Below are 22,727 nucleotides of genomic sequence, written 5' to 3'. Positions count from 1 at the left end.
ATTCTGCCTACATACTTATGACCTCATTCTGATCTAATATCCAATATTTAATTGCTCCACTAACATCAACTGTGTATTTGTAAGGAAATAAATTCATTTTTTATAAAGTAATTTACTCTCAAGCAAGTGTAAAGTAAATAAAATGTCTCACTGAAGGGAAACTGAGACATCACGACAAGTAAAATTCCTCAGGCCTGTGTAAGAATTCATGATTTCAAAATCATGGGACTTCTATACCCACTAGTTAAAATTTAGATCTACCCGAGTTTTTAAGATAAGAGATTCTCTGCTAGAAAATGAATGGTAGAGTTTCTGAAATGTCCAACTACTTACGCCTCATAACAACTGTAATTTTGAAAAAAAAATAAAAAAAAATAAAATGAGGGCCTAATCCACCTCTGATGATGTCAGCAGAACAAAGGCAGAACCTGTGGAATCGTAGCTGTGTGGTATGAAACTATTTAATACAGTATTTTTATAGAAAAAATAATAGCTTTAAAATTCTATTGACATTAATATACAGCTATACACCTAAGTTACCCAAACACGTGCAGAGCTGCAAAAACATTCAAATAGAATTTGTATAAAAAGCAAAAATTTTCATTAAGAAAAGGGATTTAGCCATTTGTACAAAGTCATGTTCTTTTGCTTCAATTTGCTCTTTCTTTAGCTTTCATTTTATAAGTTAAATTTAGAAATTAGTCAACACACTGAATTAAGTATGTAGATTTTCATTTAAATAAATCAGTCAACAATTTTTTTATAAAGTATTTAACACTTCATTGTAGAAACATAGGCAAAATGACTATTATAACCAAAATGAAAAATACTGTTCAATTTAAAAAAATGTACTTAAACAAGAACCTGAAAAAGTTTATGATATGCATAACATTGTTCAAGCAAAATTGCACTAGTATTACATAAATCAAGAGTTTTATAAAGGCCCCAATATGGCAAAGTTTAGAAATAGGTAGTATGCATGCACAATAGTACAACAAAAATCTCTTATAAAACAGCAGTTATTTTTGTAATGCTTGTACAAAGGGAATAAAGAGCAACCACAAACATATTTAATCTGTTAGGTTAATATATTATGATAGCTAAAAGTCAGTCATGTCTAGCAGAGGAAGGAAGAGTCCTCCACAGTAATGTGTGAATACGTCTTTTGTGCCTTTAAAGTTATGTATAAAATATTTTGATTCAGTTCAAACCTGAAAGTAATTGTATTCTTTATTTCCATCAAAATTAAAAAAGGTGAGTCAGATTTTGCCTCTTAGCAACAACTGAAAACAGACCAGGTCAGAGAAGTGCTGGAAATTGATACTGATGCTTTTCACTTTTGATCCTTGGACTCTGATATTGAACACTACTGAAACTTGGGCTTCGCTAAGGTTTCACTAAAATGCAGCTTTGTTTGTTTTACCTCCACAATACCACAGTTTATCTTAATTTAAAGAAACTGCTGTTTTTTGAATCCTTTAATATCACTAAACAGGTGTGAGGGGTTTTTCTGTGATTGTCAAAACCGAATGCTGTGATCATCCGAGTGTGCTTTAGGTTTGGGGTCTGGCTTTTTCCCTACTGCTCGGTTTGTGTTGGGGAGTTATTAATCCGTAAGTACTGCGTGTGATTAAGTGAATAAACATGTAAAGCATGTGTAGGCAATGCCCTCTTGTGCTCTAGGGTGGCTACTGTCCTACAGGACTGTTGGAGTTTGTATGCTTTGTCCCACAGCAAGTAAGGTTTCAGCTTCCAAGATATATCGTTACTATGTTCTATAAGGTTTTAATAAATACAAAGCTTGTTTACATGGTATATATGTTTAGTATATCATGTACAGTCACTGAATTTCTGAAACATAATCATTGTGTTCATGCAGATCATTAGATGTTTCACTTCTATAGTCTTGTTTACTTCTTGGCAACCTAAAGCTAATTTAAAAGCAAGTTATGTTTGTTTGTGAAAAGTTATCTAGCTTCATCAGGATCTGAAGAGAAGTTCTAATGGGCACAAAGAAGAGAGTAGACCATTCAATCATTCTTTCACCATTTAAAATAAAACAAAATTACACACTGTACTACAGCTTCCAGACTACATAATGAAAAAGTGCAGATACCATCTTCATCGATTAAGTAGAACCAAAAAAGTTCATAGAAAATAGATTGCTCATTTTCACGCTACAAACGAATATATTGTTTGCCATTTTAACAAATTTAAAGGTGTGTTATTTCAGCAGCATTGTTGTAAATTGTACCGTAGTGCAGTTTCTTTTTCATAAAAATACCTTACAAATGGTCAGTCAAAAGTCATCAGCAAAAGAAAAACCCAGAAAACAATCAACCAAATAAAAAACAGAGGTAATGCTGATGCCAAAACAATTATAATACTGTTGGTACATAGAAAAGTAATCCTTATATTTTATACATTTATACAGAGTATAAAAGGTAACAGCAGATTATGCCACAGTCTCCCTTATCCCAATATCTATTTTCTTTGGAAGAAGTTCTCTTCTCTCATCAACACTTGCTAAGGAGTTTCGACAGTTTTGTCCATCCACGTATAACTTTGCATATACTGGATTGGCGTAATTTGTTGGCTGCAGAGAAATTAAGCAAACGTTAGATCAGTCAGATTGAATCAAAATTAGCATTTATGGAAATGGAAATGACTTTGTTAAAACAAGAACAAGTACACATAAAATATAACAGGACATATTTAATAGCTACCTGGACATCTGCAAACCTGATGATGAGTTAATTATTTAGTTGAAAATTAAATTCATGATGAGACATGCTATTAAAATAACCAATGACATGACATGCAGCATATTATGATATTAAAACCATAAAAACAACGACGAAAATTAAACAAAAAACCTTGATAAAATGTCTCTGAGGTTGACTTGTCCACCTTATTACATTGGAAGATTTCAGAATAGATATGAAGGAGTTTATAGAGAAGGTGCACTGTGAGACCATGTGACAAGTTTAACAGTAGAAAACTGCAGCCAACAGTTTCCATATATTACCTGTTCTAAGACATCAGCATCCCATCAATAGCTGACCATGTTTTCGAATTCTGTGGCCCAAATACACAACATGATTTGACCAAAAAATTCAATACTTTCGTAATGTAAATTAAAATTTAATAATAAACCAGCATAACTATTAATATATCATAGTAGTTAGAAATTGAGAAGTCTTTTCTCAACAATTTTGGTCGCTTGGACTGTAATGAAAAACATCTGTTGAAATGAGTGGCACTTCAGTACAGGACAAGTCCATTTTTAATGCTGCAAAGCACTTCATTGTGTGAGAAATCCCCCGAGTCTCCACTACCTCCTTCATACTTCGTGCCTTTATTGTCTCTAGAAGAACTTTGCTATCCAATTAGACTTAAGCTTTTACCTACAATAACAGGAAAGGGCACCTTTGTAGTCACAATCCCCCTCCTTCTTACAACTAATTTATCAGCACTGCTCTGCTTAATCAGATACTGAGTGGAACACCAGCAAGCTCTAAAAAAAGGAAAATTAATTTGTTTGGTGTAATAAGAAGTGGCTAAACTTTGAATTGCCCAAACCAAAAGAACTTGAAAGAATTGGGTAGGTTTTCCTGACTTGAAAATATTCTGAGTACACCACAGGAAACAAGGAATGAAGGATGACTATAATCTTAGTTCTTCCTTTCCTTGTTGATAACTCTGTTTCTGAGCCCAGGATTCAGATATTCCTCAGGCTGGATAGCTACAACAGCTACTCGGTGAGTTAAAAGCTGCCCATTCCATCTGTTACAGATGACAAAGTGATTGCCTCATGGTCCAGACTTTCCTGGAATGGAGGCAGAACAAGGTGAGCCACATTCATTTAATTAAAAAAAAAAAAAAAAAAGAAAAAAAAGAAAAAAAAAAGCTACTCTCAGTTCTACCTGTCTGTTCCCATAGATCTCTGCATTTGTAAATTTAGAAAAGAGAAATTTAGTTCTATTTCAATTGTCAGGACTTTTTTATTTCATTGACAACCATTATTAAGGATGATAACCACAACAGAACAGAGACTCTTGGCATCTATGCAGTGCCTTACTGAGTTATTAAAATTATATGTAATAGTAGGCTCTGCCTCATGATACTTCTCTGAGTGGTACTGATCGCACAAGGCAGTACAGTGAGGTACAGAAAGAAGCTGGAGTGACCAGAATTTAAGAGAAAAAATTAAAGATGAGTGAATATTCTGGCTTTCATAATCCATGGTTCTGTGCTCCATCAGAAAAATCACATCCATTAAAAATTATTAAGCTTCCAAATACAACATATTACAATCATGCAAGAACGTGAATGGCACAAAAGATGGATATATACTGAGGCACATGAAAATGGAGGTCATATTGATGTCCCTTTTGTATTTTAAATTTTAATGTTTGCAAACCTCATGCTAAGTTGTAGTAAAAAAATCTGATGTTTTGGAAGGAACTGTTTTATGATACAAATCTATTGAAATCTGAACAATGAAAATACGCGTTGCAAATATAGAAGGAAATTGTTAATTTTTATGTGCAAATTCCTCTGTAATAAAAACACTTGTTTCCATTACTTGGGACCATCTTTAAGTTCCATAAACTTCACTAAATGCCTGTAATTACATACAAATAAGAAATATATCAGGATACATGGCTGTGAATGCCATGATAAATATGCCATTATATAATATGGAAAAGCATCACATTGCTTACTGGCTTTTTATTCCTTTGCAAAGACACATTTGCAGTTTTAGATCATGTTACAATGATGGCTATGAATGAAATTTTGTATGCAGAGGGGAACTCTTCCTTTCAAATAGAAAATGTATTATTTACTGTCATTCTTCTTTCCATTAAAAGAAGAAAAACAAAATTAAAAACAAACAGAAAAGGCCTCTACTCAAAAATGACAGACAAACTTTCTTTAGAAAGGGGCTGTGGTGGAATGAAATGGACTTGGATCATCATTTCTCACCCCTGTTGATAGTGGTCCTTTCAAGTCAGAGTTTAGGTAGATTGATGGAGCTGTGTGGGGAAGCTTGAATGCAGTGGACCCTCCCCCTATGTATCTGGCCTGTATAAATAGAAAATTTTAGTTTCTGTGCTAATAGAGCATTTTCCACGTGTACTTATCAACACTGCTAAGTAAACAGTGCACCAACTAAAACCACTATTTTAGAGTGATCTACATTTATAAAAACCTCCTTCCAGGTATTCCTCAGCACGAAAAATCCTTACCTTCAACACGAGAATAAAATTCAGCATTTTATGACCATTTTCCACTAAGGATTAGGGCCAGACTTCACAATAGGGATTGGCTCAGCCACTCTGTCTCCAGTGAGTAACTCCATTTTCAGCTTACCTCCTGCACTGAGCACACTGCCTGTGTGATTCAGCGATGACATTCCTAGAGCTATCAGTAATCCCGTTATTGCTTTGTCAGAAACGCCACAGAGCGATGGCTGCCCTTTGGTGTGTGTCTGATTACGGAGCTCTAGGAAAGATAGCGCGGCATTACCCCGCTCATCCCGTGTCACATCACTCAGGGAGTTCAATCACTGGAGTGGTGCTGCAGGAGTGACAGCATCTCTTACAAGGAAATGATAATACTTACTAGCTTTGTGTAAACATTTAATCTATCTGCCCCGCCAGGAAGCCCAGTTCCTTATGCCTTGGGAAGCTTTCACACGTGAAATAAGTGAGTCTCATATGTATGCATGCACTCTTTCGTGCTTTGATTCAAACAGAGGGTGGACAATAATATATTTCCAATTTTCAGTATTTGCCACTAGGCTAAAAGGACAGGTTGTGGTTTGGCAGTTTATAGACACATCTGCCATGACAAAAAAAACCCCAATCTTTTTGTAGTTAATTTCCAACTCTGTTTTGATAAAATGCAGGCACTGGGAAAAATGAACATCAGCAAGCATCAGACTACAAAACAGCTGTTAATATATACAGGACATTTATTCTAATGAAATCTAACTTGATTTTATATTCATTAATTAAATCTAAATGTCATTGTTCTACATTTCTATTTGTTACATTTAAAGACAAAACCTTTGCAAGACATAAAATAAGTAGTGGCTTTACCACTAGAAAGAGAAAAGAAATTACCTTTTCTGCATTTAGAGTAAAATCTGAGGCTAAAAGACCACCTTCACTGTGGTCATGGCCCACCTCATACATGTTATATGATGGATTGCCGATTTCTACATTGATTCCTCCATTTATCATGGGTTGTCTTCTGATAGTTTTTGTTCTGTAATGCACAAACATACAAAAAAAAGAAGCTAGCAAACTTTCAAGCAAACTATTGGATATTTTGTTTCTCTTTAAGACCAACAGGATGAAAAAGCATTTCCTGCAGAGACAATCATAAAATCCTTCCATTTTCCAAGCAAAGTAGCAATCTGAGCCTATGTATAGATCTCACAGAAGCTGGAAGCAGAATTTTATTGGTTTTCTCAGTTTGGCTGTAGAGGTAAGAATCCATACAAAGTGCTAACTCACTGTCTACAACCCCAACTTCCTCCAATCATTCCCAGATTTCCCTCACTTGCAAGGAAAGCCTGGCAAACTCATTGCAGATTCCCTGCAGGAATGAAGATGGAGCGAACATGAGTCATGTCCCCTTGCTCATTCGTTTCACTTCTACTTCAAACCAGTTGCCCAAAGTCAGTTGTAAACTGAGGACAAGCAAATGGTTTCATCATGATGCATTAACAATGTATGAATTTGTCATCGTTCCAGTTTGTATTCCCTGCCAGTGGTTATTGGAACACTCAAGTTCAACTTGAATTTTCTTTCAAGCTTTAATAAAAGATAGAGTCTTATTTTCATGCCTAACCTTGAATTAGGTATCAGTAAAGATAAGTGATTGAGTTGAATTGTTTCTGTTGCTGAATTCATTTCTTTTAGCTAAGGAGGTGATTTCAGCCCGAGCAATTGAAATAACCTCAAGAGGGTAATTTTTTCCCAATGCAATATGTTCTGTAGAATTACAGGGGAATAATAGGGAGGTCACAGTCAGTATGATAACAGTCGAGTCCTCTTGTTGGCTGAGTAAGATGCAGTCAGTGTCTGAAATCCAATATACTAAATGATCGGTATTTTTCAGAAATGTCATTGAAAAAATTTTTCCTAAAATAGGCACTTAACAGTAGCATGCAAGTGTTGAACAACTACACCTAGTTTAATACTTGACAGTCTTCTCTGAAGAGATAAAATAACTCTAAAATACATTTTCAAATATCATTTTAAGAAGAAAGTCCTTTATTGAGGCTAGTTCTATTTCTCTACTGAAAATCTATTATTTAACAAGTGATTCTCAGTAACCTAAATAATTCACAGAGCAGCAACTGGTCTCAGGATTTGGCTACCACTAAATTTGGCGTTTCAGGTACAGTGGCTCATTATGACATCCATGGAGCCTGGCAGGGTCAGCATTACTAACAGTACGGTCAGGAAATGTATTTATCTTGTTGGCTTTACAAAAAGGTTTTAAAAATTGATGCTTACTAGTTTACACCAGAGTTTTCAGGGGAGATGCTGTGTGTGGTGCCAGACCTTAGTAACTTAAAAGATTCTTTTAGCCTGAAGCACTGAAAGAGTCTTGTAAATGGCCACGTTTGCAGAAACAGCAGATTCATCACTTATTTCTAAAGGATTTAACAAAGAGACATTATCTTGGTTTCAGATGTTGGGTAACAAGCCCCAGGAGAAAGGAAGACAGCTGCTCAAGGCCAGCAAGCAGCACAGCTACAGGCCTGAAGTAAATGGTTTGCTGTCTGATTCCCTCTCCGGGCCTTCCCTAGTGGGCCATGTCCTTATTACCAGGGATCTTCCCTTGTTAAATCTGCATCACCATCAACATTATGTTTTTGTCTCTGAACATGTGGAGGGGAGCAGCTCTCTCAGGTGTCTCATACAGCAGAAACACCCTTGCCTCCCCTGGCCACCAAACACGGTCTTGGAAGAAATGCCCAAAGTCAAAAAGTCAAATACAAGTCCTTGAGTTCATTATCAGCTCTAAGGCAGCTAAATTCAAGAGAACAAAATATTCCATGCTCAGTGCTGGAATGTGGCTTCCTGTGCAAGATACCAAAGGAACACAGTAATGAGGAAAACATTTGGGACTCTACACTAAATATTTTGAGTATTGTTCACATCTTGCATATAACTCGAAGATGTAAACAATACTCAAAATTTGAGTGTGAGTATGCGGTTTCAATGAAATACATGAATTCTGTTAAGTTCTCTAAGCGCCTGGATAAAGTTATTAACACTTATACAGCCTTGTCAGGATTGAGAAAAGCGGGTAAGAACTACAATTTTTTTATCTACTGCATGTGGAACATAAGTATCAGTAACAGAACGTGGTTGTTCCAGCAAGAACCAAAATGTAACTGATTTGCTGCCTGCAGAAACAAGACTTGGGTCATTTGTTGTGTATTTTGTTTCTCATATAAAGTGATTTTTTGTATATCAGAAAGATGAAAATACTTAAAATATTTTTTTTTAACTTCATAAATAAATATAAAATTACTTACCTTCGTTTTCTTTTGCAAAGAAATAGTCCGATGACAAGAGTAGTGATCAAAGTCACCAGTAAAACAAGAGGAACAATGATTGCTATGCTTCCTAAAACAGGAGAAGGGAATACCAGTGAATAATCATGGCTTCACAGCTATAAAACAGTTAAATTAATTAAAAGAGAATAATTTCCCACACCAACAATACAGGTTCATGTGATGAACTTCACCCATCAATTTGACATTTTAATGCTGATCTATAAAAAACCCAACTTCATTACAGATAGTGTAATATCTGTATTATACAGACAAGTACTTTTATAAACAAATCAGGAGTTTCCTCTTTCTGGATACCAACACACTTTAGACTAATTCCCTGCCCTCATTTGCAGCAATAGTCCCTGAAAATGTGTGGAATTTCTGGACAATTTGGACTGGAGTGGCATGGCCACTGACACCCACCATGATCTTCAGCAGTTTAGGTCATGCAATTATTAGTTTAAAATATTCAGTAGGCTTGGCTCTGGTTGAAGAATTAATTAGTATTTATGGGTATCTATTATCTTTATTTGTGGGAAAATAAAAGGCAGTGAGCAATGTTAATTTCTAGATGGTTGGTGCATTCCTACATTTTGCTGCATTTTACTGCATTGTACTTGAGAGCCAACAATTCTGTTATGTTGATATAGGCAATCAAAAAAACTACAATAATGCTTAATGCAGCAGAAAAACAGCACACAGATCAGACAGTGATGTTAAAGGAGAGGAGGGAACAGGCAAAAAGAAAATGGGCTTCACATTATTTTGGCAGATAATTTCACTGAAATGAGACGATCTGCAAAAATAAGGTCAGCAACTGTACCCTTATTTCTCAGCCTTACTTTAAGTACCTGCTCGTAAAGAAATACATACAACAAATAATTTTATGTTACAAATAAAGGACTTATAAAAACAGGACTCCAGCAGAAAGCCACTGTGGAGTGGCATGTATTTTCTTTAATATCACAATCCTTAACTGGTGGAAAACAAAAATATTGCTCGTTGTTTCATTGGCTACATTTATTGATTTATTAAAAAGAAAAAGCTTCTGGCAGTGTCTGCTCTACACTAACAGTCTAAATAAAGAATTGAAAAATGCTTTGAATTCTGCCTGAAGGCTTATTGAAAGCCAAGTCAGGTTGTCAGAGACACGAAATGAAGTACTGAATAACTTGAAGCATCCTGAGTTCACTTCAGCTTGTGAAGATTCAGCATGTAAAGGACATAACAACAAGGCTCTTTTAAGAAAACATTTGATAAATAACTGGATTAAGTTCTCCTTAGGAGACCAAAAAAAAAAAAAAAAGTTTAATTTTGTCTTGGCATGTAAACTTTCAGGAAAAATCCCTGAAAAACATCCCTCCAGGCATGAGTTGCCATTAAGTAGCCATGCTGCAGCCTGGGGTCTAGGAGAAGCCCAAGACAAACACCCATTTCCCAAACAGTGGCTGTGATTCCATCAAAATGAAGCAGCAACCCAGGTTTTGCCTGCTTTTTTGCCTATTTCCAGCTTTGTGAGTGTTCTTTCACTTGTGTGGATTGCTGGGAAGGTTTCATCTAAGCACCAAGCTGACCTGAATAGCGGGCAGCTCATTTTGCTGCTTCACTTGGGCTAAATGTGACCAAGGCAGATACAGCAGGGCACCAGCAGCACACTCAACACTCTGCAGGGACCCTTGTCCAGTTTAAGCTGCCAATAGTGCAGAAATGCCATCCTTTTATGCTTACAGACATGTTTAAAAAAATATGGCAGGAGCTATTCTTACTTCCAGGACAATTTTCACAGTAGGTAAATTTCTGCAGACAGCCAATACAAAAGTTATGCACTACTTACAGCTCTATTTTTGATGCTTTCAGTAGGATTTAAATGGTCAGAGGTCTCACACTAGCTCCCTGCACAGGGCTGATATGGCCAAATGCTTGTCACTTGACACGCTTTCCTTAAGGAAAGTGCAGCTAGCCCTTGGAGCAGGGAGCGTATGGCCTAAGAACTGCATCCAAACTGCCTCGTGCAGCACCAAATGGCAATCAAAAAGTTGAAAAATATCTACATTTGGGGAGTTTTTTAAAGAAAAATATACAGGTAATGAGCATTTTTCACAACACAGACTCACATTTTAAAATATCACAAGGCTTAGATTTCTAAACTGAGCCAAATTTGACAAGTGATAGCAGTTATTGGAAGTACTTACTGGTACTGATGTTGTCAGACTTGCTGCTTTTGGGAGCTGGCCTCTCACACTGTGTGCCTGACCAGTTGGCTGAACATCTGAAAGGATCCAATTAAGATGGGAAAGTTAATAAATGTCAGCTATTAACCCAGTAAGCCATGAAAGAGACCACCAGCATCTTCTCAAGAGCTACACGAATGACAACAGTGCTTCTACAAAACCAACAAGAAGCCTCAGGGAAGGAGTCAGCAGGACTCTGCCATGGCACTGACAACATTCAGACAGGGTTTTAGTTTAAAACTACACTTCTGAATATTTGATTCCTGTTATTATCACTGCAACCTTCAGTCCAGAGGCCTTTTCTAATTTCTTGAATAATAAAACAAGTTTAATCAAAGGTATATTAACATTTTATCTTTTTAAATTTTGAACTGTATAACCAGATATGCATTTGCAGAAATATATTCACATGTGTGTGTGTGTGTGTGTGCAAGCAGGCATGAGAGTTAAACTATAAAGAGTTGTCCTAAAGGGTCAGGATCATCTCCTGGCCTCAGAAAGCCCTGAATACTGTTTATATTCAGAATATATGTTCCAGTTGCCAGGTGCCTGGATTATGCACAGCTATTCTGCTATAATTTCCTTGTGTGAATATCAATATGCAAATATTTCTTCAATTGGGATTCAGAACACTCTTCATGCACACAAGCAAACACAAGGAGTCCATGGCAGCAGACTCAGCAAAATCCATCAAAAACAGAAACAAATACCTGAATGAAATTCAATTGCTTATTCAACCTGCTGTAAATATGATTAAGTTTACTACAGACCCCCAAACTCTCCTTGTGGAAACGGCAGGAAGTAGTCACTTTTCATCTGTCTCTGTTGTCTATTGTGCAATGAATCATGTTTTTTCTAAGTATTTTTGAATTATTTATGAATTTCAACATGAGTTATCTTTAGGAAGGTGCAACAAAGCGTTACCCTCACACAGTTCCAAGAACTATTGCTATCTGATGCCTTCCTCAGGATTTAATAAATTGCAAAGTTTAGAGGTAGACATGCTTAACAACTGATATCGTTCTATAATAAAAAGTTTTGGAAAGATACCAAATATTCTAGACAAAAGCAGTGTCATTCCTAGAGAAGGGCCCTAGGCAGCTTTGCTGGTGATGCTTTGGACTCTCTCTTGTCTTTGCAGATCGCTGCAGAAGACTGGCTCATTTCTCTCTTTGCTCCTAAGCCTATTCCAGTACAACCCAGCATTCAGATAAATTTTTTTACTGGGTTTCATATTAAGCTTGAACTTTTTTCTAAAATTAATTTCATTTTTAGCATGAAACACAATGAAGGTGCTTAAACTTTACAGAGGGAAAGCACGGATAGTTTTAAAAGCATTATTGATTTATATTTATATATTGATTATTATTGCTAGTTGACTCATAAATTGTCACACACTAGCTAAATTACGTTATAATTTAGAAGTTCTTCATGTTTATTGAAGTAAGTTTGTCTACTTAAATAAATATGGTAAATACACACTTAGGTCTCCTCACTGCAAAGAAGCCCCAGTTAGTAATTACACACATGCTCCACAATGATATATTTTATAATGGAACCCGACTGACTTTTCCACCTGCTTACCACCACTACAGCACACTGTAAGTCATGGGGAACACTTCAATCTTTCAGAAGACTTTAATCTTTCAGAAGATGCATCTGTTCCTTTTCTTTCCAGATCTCTTTTTAGTAATTATATAAGATAGAAATGCTTGCACTAACAGCTTACCTTACTAAGATACTATTCAAGGAACTTGCTTTTTAAAATACCAATTTTCAGCATGCAGCTGCCAAATAAGTGTCTCCAGTCTTGTAGAGAAACACTATATATCTTTATACTTTGAATATTCTACTCAGCTCCACGCTGGTGGCATGTGACAAACATGAAACAAAGTCTTTATATTTCTGACTGATATTTTGCATCATTTCTGCTCTGGATTCAGCTCTTGTGATTAAAACTTGTGATGACAGGAAATTTGCATTTAATACTACACTACTGAAGGGGAAAAATTTATTTTAGAGTTAGACATATCTAACTTTGCCACTAAATTATATTAAATTTATATTAAATATTTCAAATGCTTCCACTGTATATAAGAATCATTATGATAAATCTGTCCTAAAAACAGTTTAAAGAACATAAGACAGTGAGACTAACAAAAGAATCACCCTGAAGCATTCAAGTACAAGTTCATGAGAAAATTGCAAGATGTACAATTACATTCTTCAAAACCTTATAGCAGATATGATACCACAACAGCTGGTGAAGAAAAAAAAACCCTACAGCTAGGTATGCAGTAATCAGAGGAAAAAATAAGGCAAAAATATCAAAAGTTCTTTACCTATCTTGGCATGCTAATTGCAAAAATCAGCAATATTGAAACATCTGAGGCATCTGATAGAAGTCTCATAAAAACATTGTTGCCACTACATTTAAATTTTTTTCCAAATGCTTGCTTTCTCCAACAACCTTCAAAGAGACTGGAGCTGCAAGGATGGCAGTCATTTCCTTCTACACTTTGAGGTGAAATGAGTGCCCTTTGATGGTCCAGCAAGCTACTAAAGGCTTGTCTTGGGAGAGAGAGCAGAAAAAGAAATAAAGCCCGGGGAAAGGGATATTTTCTGCAAGGGAATTCGACACAGAAAATCAGCCATGAGCAGAAACGTGAATAATGATGGGACTGGGACATGGACAACTGTTCATGCGGGAACATGGGAAATGAGAAGATCTTAATCAGTTTTAATTGTCTTCACACAGAAATTGTTCCTATTAAGAGCATTTTCTGGTATCAGGACATTTAAATTCAGACTGCTCAGGTCCTAGCATGGGAACTGACTCCTGGTTCAGTTTGATGCACATCAGTTTGTCCATTTCCAAACTTTGCTACCAGGAGCTGTTCTGTACCATTTTCAGGGGCTGTATGGTCAGACAGGACATTTGCAGTAAACCAAAAGGTATTAATGGAGCAGAACCCCATAAAGCCACTTTGTTTCATCCAAGAGGTTCACATCATCACAAACTCAGGAGAAAGAACAGTGAAAATGCCTAATTTGAGTCACACACAGACAAATACAGATGGAAACAGATGGGGAAGTTGACAGTGAAGAACAGGCTGGAGTCAGCTGTGTGGTGCAAGGTGCTACAGAGAACATCTAAGGGTGCAAATCTCCAGTTCCCAGCAGAACCAGAAAAAGATCAAAGAGCAGCGGCATCACAGGGGATGCCAATATGAAACCTAAAAGTGAATGTAATAAATAATGTTTGTGCACCTTCTGCTGCCAAGGTCATTAATAAAACTGCTACCACTCTCTGTAAAAATTTAGTTCTACGTTTATAAAGAGATGAGTGCTTGGGAAGTGCTTTCTGAGGTACAGAATGCCTGTGCCACTGGAATGATCTATTTTGAGGAAACAGCATTGAATTGCAAAGAGAGACATTAAAAAAAACTTTCAGCTGAGATTATGAAGGTGTTGCCCTTGGAGTGAGTAATGTTTAGAATGAAGATATTTACATTTCTGAGATTGATCATGCTGTTGTTACAGAGTCTATTCACGACAGAAAATGCCTCTCCCCTCTTTCTGTATAATCCTTACAGGTCAGTGTGCTCGAACATTCTAAACTCAGTTATACAGGCACTTGACCATTTGACTATGAAATGTCTGAAGAAATAGAAAGAACAGTTTAAAAAAAAGCTAATTTTGTGGCAGTGTGCAAATCTTTTTAAAATTTTGTTTCTCTTCTTTTTTCCCCTCTCTTTTTGCCACAGGCATTGTCATAAAAATGTAATACAGCAGGCATAATATGCAGCTAAAAAGAGCTTTTGTAGACAACTGCTTTCCAACTCAATGTACCAGTGCAGATCCAAAAATGACAGCAGCATTGAAAGATTAGCCTAGAAGTGTAACAGAAAATGTTTCTTAGCCATAAATGATATTTCTTCATTATACAAAATAATTTTCTAACTCTGGTTTTCCTTTCAGCCATGACATAGCAATATATACTAAAAGATATTAATGAAGTGATCCAACCTCACTATTTTAAGAACACATTAAAATTTCACTGGAACTTGTCTTATCATTAATATTAAAACTGTTTGCAAGACAAGAGAATATCTGGATTACAGTTATTTACTATCTACATTAAATTGCATTGAAAGAGAGAAATCAAAATCCTCTTTTTGCCCTTAACCCTGTAGCATGCCAGAGGATGACAGAAGCCCTGCACTAAACCGAATCATTAAACTATTCCTTATAATAAATTTAGGAATACTTCTACAGATATGCTTCTTTCATACAGGGAACTGATATAATACAGTTAAACCCACTGATAAACCCTCTAAAGTAAAGAACTTTCATAACAAAGAAAGACCAAAAATCCCACCCCAGGACTGATCAATAATTGCACATTCTGTATCTTCCCCTCTATTGTAGGGTTTCATTATTTTCAAGTAACAACTTTTCCATAATCATTCTATACATGAACAGACCACATTTTAGTAGTTTTGTCTAATGAGCATCCTTCAACATCATAAATGAAAATAATGTAGAAGCAAAGGGATAGAAAATTTATGCTTGTTACCTGAAAATGAAATACAAATTACCTTGCAATCCAATACATTCAGAACAGGGTAATTACATCATCCAAAAGCAGGCAAAACAATAAAAAATTACTTTTGAGGAGCACAAAAAACCCCCCTTAAATTAAGTCACAACATATATGAAAAAAATAAAACGTGACTTTACAAATGAATTTTAATTTGGGCATGACATTACTATACACAAATCATTATTCACACTTGCTGCATGATGCTCACTGTAAAGGAACAACTTCCAAGTGCAGCTCAGCCTCATTCATCCCAAGGGTAAGAAAAAGAAGAAACTGAGGGTCGTTAAACACTGTGCTAATAGCAATATGTGTACAGTACAGAGGCTGTACAAGTATTAAAAATAATATACAGAAAATATCTAAAAAGCATGTCCAGGTGACTACTACTGTAGCTGCAATTACACTGAGCAATAAAAAGGAAAAGAGATTGAAATGGTAAAACTAAAAAGGAATGAGAAAGGACTGGCTAAGCAGATAGATAAAAACTCCATGTTTTTCCCAAGAGTGATGTACAGCAGCAAATACAATGCAAGTTTCATCTGAAAAATTTTAAACTCATGTACAAAGGATATCTGCATTACAGCCTAGTTAGTAAATGCTCCATGAAAAAGATACATATTCCTCTTTTCCCAAGATCTTAAAATTTCCTCCTCTGACAACCACTCTTCAAACACCTGTTTGCATTTAGTTCTTGAACTAATACTAGTTTGTGGTACAAAGTGGATAAAAGATCTTTTATCATACAAAGGTATAACCTGCGGATTATGTTCAATTTCAAGATATTTATAACAAAGATATTTTTAGTTGAAAAAGAAAGCTCTCAAAGGACTACCAGAATCCTGTGAAATTCCTGTTGTAATTGCAATTGGGGAGCTCATTAAATATACCCCAGGAAATCATATGGAAAGCATTTATTGCAAGATACTTGATAAAATTTCCTGGTTTGTACTGCCTCTCAGGGTTACCTGTGCCTTCTCTTAGTCAGGCTTTTCAATCCTGCAATTGTTCTACACCACTGTGGCTTTTTCTACTCAGCCTTCAGAAAATGCCAGTCAGGGGACTGCATGCTATGGTCCCTTTCTTGTCCACAACTGGACTATGGATGGACCTGAACCTTTTTTTGAGCAGAGGTTTGCCATAGTGATGGGTTTATTTAGTTAAAAACCTGAGTGTAAATGCAGCACTTGTACAAGCTGCATGTGCACTTACATAAAAATTTGAAGATTTTTCAACAGGAGGGGAATGTCAGGAGGAAGGTACAACATCACAGGCACTTGAGCTGCTGGGGAGCTCCTCCACAGAGAGGAATGCACTCTTTTCTTTCTGAATTCTGTGACCTAAACACATGCACACATCTGCACACACAGGTGCTCACCCCCACACACTCCCCTCGCACAGTCTCTCTCTCCAACCTACTGGACATAAAGCTGACAGGAACAACTTGGTAACGCTGCAGCAGGTTTCCCAGAAAAGATGTGGATGCCTCATCCCTGGAAGTGTCAAGGCCAGGCTGGGTGGGGCTCTGAGCAGCCTGGTCTAATGGAAGGTGTCCCTGCCTGTGGCAGGCGGGTTGGAACAAGATGAGCTTTAAGGTCCCTCCCAACCAAAACCATTCTAGGATTCTGGAAGAACACCTCTCTTATTTACTTCATTCCTGCAGGAGCTATTTTTCGTAATTTATCCATGTCTACACTTCCAGGTCCAAACTTTGTTATCACCTTTAAGCAATTCCACAACTTGTTCTCTCCCCAGTTGTTCACTGTCCTCCACCTGTTACTTGACCAAAACTCTCCATTAAGAAATGAAGTAATTTATTCTTTCTCCACCCTTCACTTTTCAGTTTCCTCTGTTAGCTTGACTTTCTTTCAAGCTCCTGCATCATCTGTGCCTTCTCGTTAACTCTCCAGGATGACTTGTTCTTCATTACAGAGGAACTGATGCTTGTTCTAACACTGAAATAACAACACACACTTGAATCCCTCTGAGTGGTCAGCACATCCAGCCACAGGCACCTAATGTAATGCTGTACTCTGTCTTCTATTATGTAGAAGAATAAAAATGATATAAAAATTTCTATAATGCCTAGTGTAAGGGGCTTATGGTTTGATCACATTTATTTGCAGATAATAATAATAGAACACATCCATGTGCAGGTATAAATAACAATAGTAATACAAACAAAAAGATGGAATTGCAGCAATATATAGTTATGATGAAGGTATAAAAGAAACAAAGCTGAGAGAGAGCAATATTCTGTGCTAAAGATTCTGTAATAAAAGCCCTGCCCATTCAACAACCAGAGAGACTCTTGAGTACTTGAAATTTTTAATTCTTTTCAGTTCTCTTCACTGTTATCATACAAGGTGTAATCTCTCTCTAAACCTTGCTTCTCTTGCAGGAATGTATTTTCAGGTAGGTAATTAGTGAGAAGGAAACAGAGAGATAAATAAAGGTATTTATTAAAAGACAGACTGATAGAACAGATGGAAGGGACAGTTTGTGAAATACACAGAAAAAGCACTCCTTAATTATTTCCCACATGAATCTGGATCTCCTGATCATTCTGTTTTGCAATTGATTTGTGAACTTACTGGTGTAATTTAGACATATCTCACATGCTTCTACTGTTATGTTACTATCACACACAGACCTCACCCAAGAGTGAGCAGTACTAAGGAGATCCTTAAAAAATCTAGTATGGGAATACTAAAATGACAGTAACTATATAAGATTATGCTACTTTAAGACACCCTAAGTGGTACATTTTTCAGCAAAGGTCATTACCCCAAATTTTAACATTCTGAAATTCTCTCACAACCTCTGTAATTGAGCAAGAACCATAATGTGGGGGGAATAATAATCATCATATACCTAAAAATAATGCTAAGAATCAATAATCTAGATTGCATAGATATCCAAAGAGAAATCAACAGCATATTCTGCATATTTTAAACCCTGACAGACCATTCATTGAGACTGGCCTTCATACAACCCTCTCTTTTTTGGTGGCTTATATGAAGCTACAGTAAGGCCTTAATTCATTCCTAAAATGGTTAGGTGAAAACCACAACTCCTTCTTCCAGAGTACAACTGATATTTAGGTCATTTAGTGCATTCAACATTAAAAAGACACCTTGAGACAGGAAGATAAAAATGTATGCTAGCAGTACAGGTTGTTGAAAGGAGAATCTGTTCTTACAGGCTTAGAGTTACTCTGTATAATTATGGCTTTAGGATTGCCCTTTGGAACAGATAAATCTGATTCTCTATTGTCTTTACTGAATGATAATAAGGGCTTGATTATGTCTAAAGTTTGCATTCTCAGCTGATGCTGGCTGTGAGAGAGAGCAGAGCAGAATTCCTGCTGAATGACAATAAACCCAGGCATCTCCTATTTCTTCTAAAAAAATCACCCACTTGTGAATTAGAGACTGGTTAAGGAAAAAGTAGCCCTTGGAAAAGTGTCTCCTGGAGCATTCGAGAGAAAAAGCAGCAAAGGTACATCCAATATGTGACTTTATGGGCAGCAAAGTGTTGTTCTTAGGGCTGCATGATTCTGAAAACACAAGTGTGATACACGGCGATATAAAAAGTTCCGAGCACCCATGTCCCATCCACTGCTGATCAACAGACCCACTCCATACTCTTCCAAGTCTAAGAAGCAGTAGTCAGGACATTAAACTTGCTTCCAGTGGACTTATGGTACCTCAAGTCAGAGAGGTTCATTGCATGAGAACATTGACAAAGCAATTGAGATCATGTTAAAAAAAAAAAAATCAGATTATTCACCCTAAGCAGTCCCTGTCTTTGCTACCCACCAGACACCCACATCATGTCCCCGCAGCATTCTGTGTTTTCATAACCTATGCATTGAGATAAGTCTAAATCTGCATGAGTTTCACATTTTATCCCAAGTCTAGGTCTTTGGTTGATGATTTCACTGACTTTTGCATCACAACCACTGAGCGAAGCTATGTTCATCTGACAGGTGTTTTGTATCTCTCTGTACATCTGCCTTTTTCAAAGGCTAAGGTTGTTTTTTTCCTTGATGAAGACCAAAATTTTCTCTTTAAGAAATAGACCTAAAATCATTTAGAGAAGTAGAGAACACAAATGCAATTTTCTTTTTTAATCAGAGAAGTCAACGTTATGATGTAGCTCACATACTTTTAACAGTTCCTGTTTTACAGAATTATTTCTATAAAATTAACAAGACTCCTAAATACAAGCTTAACTCCTGAAATTGTACTTAAATAGCTGTTCTGTTCCTTTCCCTGTACAGATAAGAAATAGGAAGTCAGGTTTGGACTACAGAACACGAGCAACATCACTGTTCTCTAAACTTTATGCTGTGTAGGATTAGCTTGGTAAAATATCTCAAAAACATGAGCAATAGAAGCCAAGTGGCATTTTCATTTCTTTTCCAATTTATTCAGTAAAAATAAAGCTTTTTATTTCTTCCTCTAATGATACACACACTCCAAATGTATTTTTAAATACACTCATCAGTGCAACTCTCAAAGGGTAAGTGTGTATTAGAGAAATGGTCCCCCAGATTAAGTATATATTGTGAAATGTATGTGAATGTGCATGACTTGAACCAATGAACTGTGGCCTGGAATGATGTCACAGAATGTGCAGCATTAAGTGGAAGGTTAAACCTACTTGCATCTCGGTTCATTAAACGTGGTTAAAGTGCAAATTCCCTCATTCTGACAGTAGTAATCACAAGGGTTCACTTTCTGGTCACAGCGCTGACTTTTAAACCCCACAGAGCATCTGCAGAATTTCAGTAAAATAGACCTACATAAATATTCTGCCTTGTGCTGAACAGATTTTAAACGCATTATATATAACGATGGCAAGACACGCACACGTACACGGGCACACACTCACAGGAGACAAAAGCAATATTCTTTTTTCATGGAAGGTCCATCTGACAATACTGAAAAGTTTGCTCATGAATGTTGATCAAACAGTTTTTAAAACAATGGGCCTATACTCCCTGAAGTATAGTTATACTCTCAAAGTATTATTGTCAGATGCACTGTCCATTTCTATAGATTGATCCAGATTGCAATGGCCTTAAAAATGTTCATGACCATTTTTTTATCATTGTTAATGGTGTTGGTGTATGCTGCAGCATTTATGTATTGTAACTCCACACACAAATTAAAGCACAAAAGTTGTTTGTTTTTTTTTTTTTTTCCTTGAGATGCTATGGTGTTCCATGTGAATTGATAAAGAATATGACAGTTTTATAAGAAAAAAATTAATGAAAAGTCACAAGCTTCCAAAACACCCATTCTAGGTCTTTAAGCAAATCAATCACCAGGCTTAGTCATATTTGAGCCTTACATATTACAGCTGTGACATTCTCCTTTTGCCAGGATTTATCAGTCTCTAGCCCTCAACTGAAGACATTTAAGGAAGTACAAATAACAGGAAAAATGGTAAAAACAGGTAAAAAATAATAATGAAAAAGAAAAATAAGCACGTAAAGTCGTAAAGTATTTTCAACTGTATAAGGGCTACCATGCAAAACTGAATTACATTGTCTTTAGCCCCAAAACTTCAAACATACATTGACAATTTTTCAATCGACATGTTGATTACAGTTGTGTCCCTTTCCTCATGCAGAAGTGCTTCAGCTCTCACAGGGAGGAACCCTTGGCCCATCTCTTCCCCTGGTCAGACTAATAAAATCTAGGCATTTATGAACCTCCTTTGAGAGCCTGAATAAAGCTCTCTTTCAATATGAACAAAATGAAAGAATGGCTGTATCTGTATTCACAAAGTTGTAGTGCCAGATCCCTTTGGGCAACAATTTGCTTATGTCACCCAGGAAAGGAGACACTCCAGTCCAATTCTATCTTCCAACCTGGAGGATGCTCTGACCTCCAGGTTGTTTGGAGAAGTGGAAGACAATGAATTCTGACATAAATCTTCTAAAGAAAAAAAAATAAATGAATAAAAAATATATTAAAAAAAGACTATGACTAGGTAGCTCAGTGTAACTGAGAGCAGGAAAGAAATTAATTTCTTGCTAAGGTGACTACTTCAATATTTCATATTGAGCAGCTGAAAAAAGAAGATACACCATAGCTCTCAAGAAAGGAGTAGAATGTAGATTTCTCTACTTCTTACAACAGTACTTCACTTCTAGCCTACAGAATCTGAAATTCTGTGACATTTTATGTCTGAGCTTAAGAAAAGCAACCTGAATTACTCTCAACCACGGCACAGGAGGGAGAGCACAATCTCACCCCAGAACAGCCACAACACTGTGGGGAGTGTGAAGTTTAGGGCAGAAACAAGAGACACATGAGCATAACCCCCATAAGGGAAATAACACAGAAATTATTTTTCCTATTCCCTAGCCATCAGGAGGAGGGTTTTGCCTCCACCTCTGACCATCTTTGTAGGAGAAAAGACTTAATCCACCTCTGAAAAGCAGGGCAGGCAACCTCAAGATTCTGTTCCAGAAAAAATTGCCTGAACAAACCTGAAATTACTCTAAGTCTCCAAAGATATATCTTTGTATCTATATGCATTCACAGTAGAGTCCTTAGGCATAAATTTCAACACACATTTTGCAAAAAAGTATGCAAAGTATGAGGTTACAGAAAGAGCTAAAAAACAGATACTGTAAGTTGAAACTGCAACCAGCACAATACTCAGCCTAGAGAGACCAAAAATAAGGACACATGCATAACAATTTTATTATTTGTTGTCACACAGGCATTTTAATGATCTACAGGATGCAGGATACTCACAGACAGACAGGTATGTTTGTCTCGGGGTCCAGCTGACAGGTACCACCATTGTAGCAATAGCCATCACACAGCTGACAGGTAGAGGCAATCTTTCCATTAGTGCAACTGCCACGGTTAAAAAGAAAATTTTTAAAAAAGTGCAAAGAGCAATCAGTATTTTAGTAAATCTGAGCATTTCATTGTAAAATCAGTATTTTAATGGGTAATTATGATATGTATACATTGCAAGAATTCTAAGTTTCCAGTTTGAAAAGCTAGTACAGCAATGAGATTACATAAAATACTTTTAATCTTTCTTATTATGAAAATAAACTATTATAATACAAAATAATCACTCAGCAGTAGAGCAGCACATGTTACCTGTGCCTCCAACAGTATTTAGTATGTCTCTATCACTGTCACAGATAACGTAGAATGAAGACATTTCAACAGTAGGGTAAAACTCCACTGTTAAATTGATTAATTTCAATGTTTCCAAGTGAAAACTCATTCAATCTGCTGCTACATTGTGCTTCCTCCAGTGAGGA

At 36.4% G+C, this 22,727-nt stretch overlaps 1 protein-coding gene across 1 annotated transcript in view; it reads right to left on the bottom strand.

Annotated features, from left to right (window-relative positions):
* Positions 1 to 443: 443 nt before the first annotated feature.
* Positions 444 to 22,727, bottom strand: part of LRP1B (LDL receptor related protein 1B) — a 636,888-nt gene continuing 614,604 nt past the window's right edge. Inside the window, exons 86-92 of the mRNA XM_039555091.1 lie at positions 22,201 to 22,305; positions 20,090 to 20,203; positions 10,780 to 10,856; positions 8,567 to 8,657; positions 6,132 to 6,276; positions 4,990 to 5,088; positions 444 to 2,596 (exon numbers count right to left, since the gene is read on the bottom strand). Coding sequence (XP_039411025.1) covers positions 2,456 to 2,596; positions 4,990 to 5,088; positions 6,132 to 6,276; positions 8,567 to 8,657; positions 10,780 to 10,856; positions 20,090 to 20,203; positions 22,201 to 22,305 — 772 coding nt within the window. The 3' untranslated portion in view covers positions 444 to 2,455. The remainder of the gene's footprint in view (positions 2,597 to 4,989; positions 5,089 to 6,131; positions 6,277 to 8,566; positions 8,658 to 10,779; positions 10,857 to 20,089; positions 20,204 to 22,200; positions 22,306 to 22,727) is intronic.

The sequence above is a fragment of the Corvus cornix genome, chromosome 7, assembly GCF_000738735.6.
Source record: "Corvus cornix cornix isolate S_Up_H32 chromosome 7, ASM73873v5, whole genome shotgun sequence".
NCBI lineage: Eukaryota > Metazoa > Chordata > Aves > Passeriformes > Corvidae > Corvus > Corvus cornix.
Note: the sequence above shows the minus strand (reverse complement) of the source record. Positions and strands in the feature narration are given on the sequence as shown.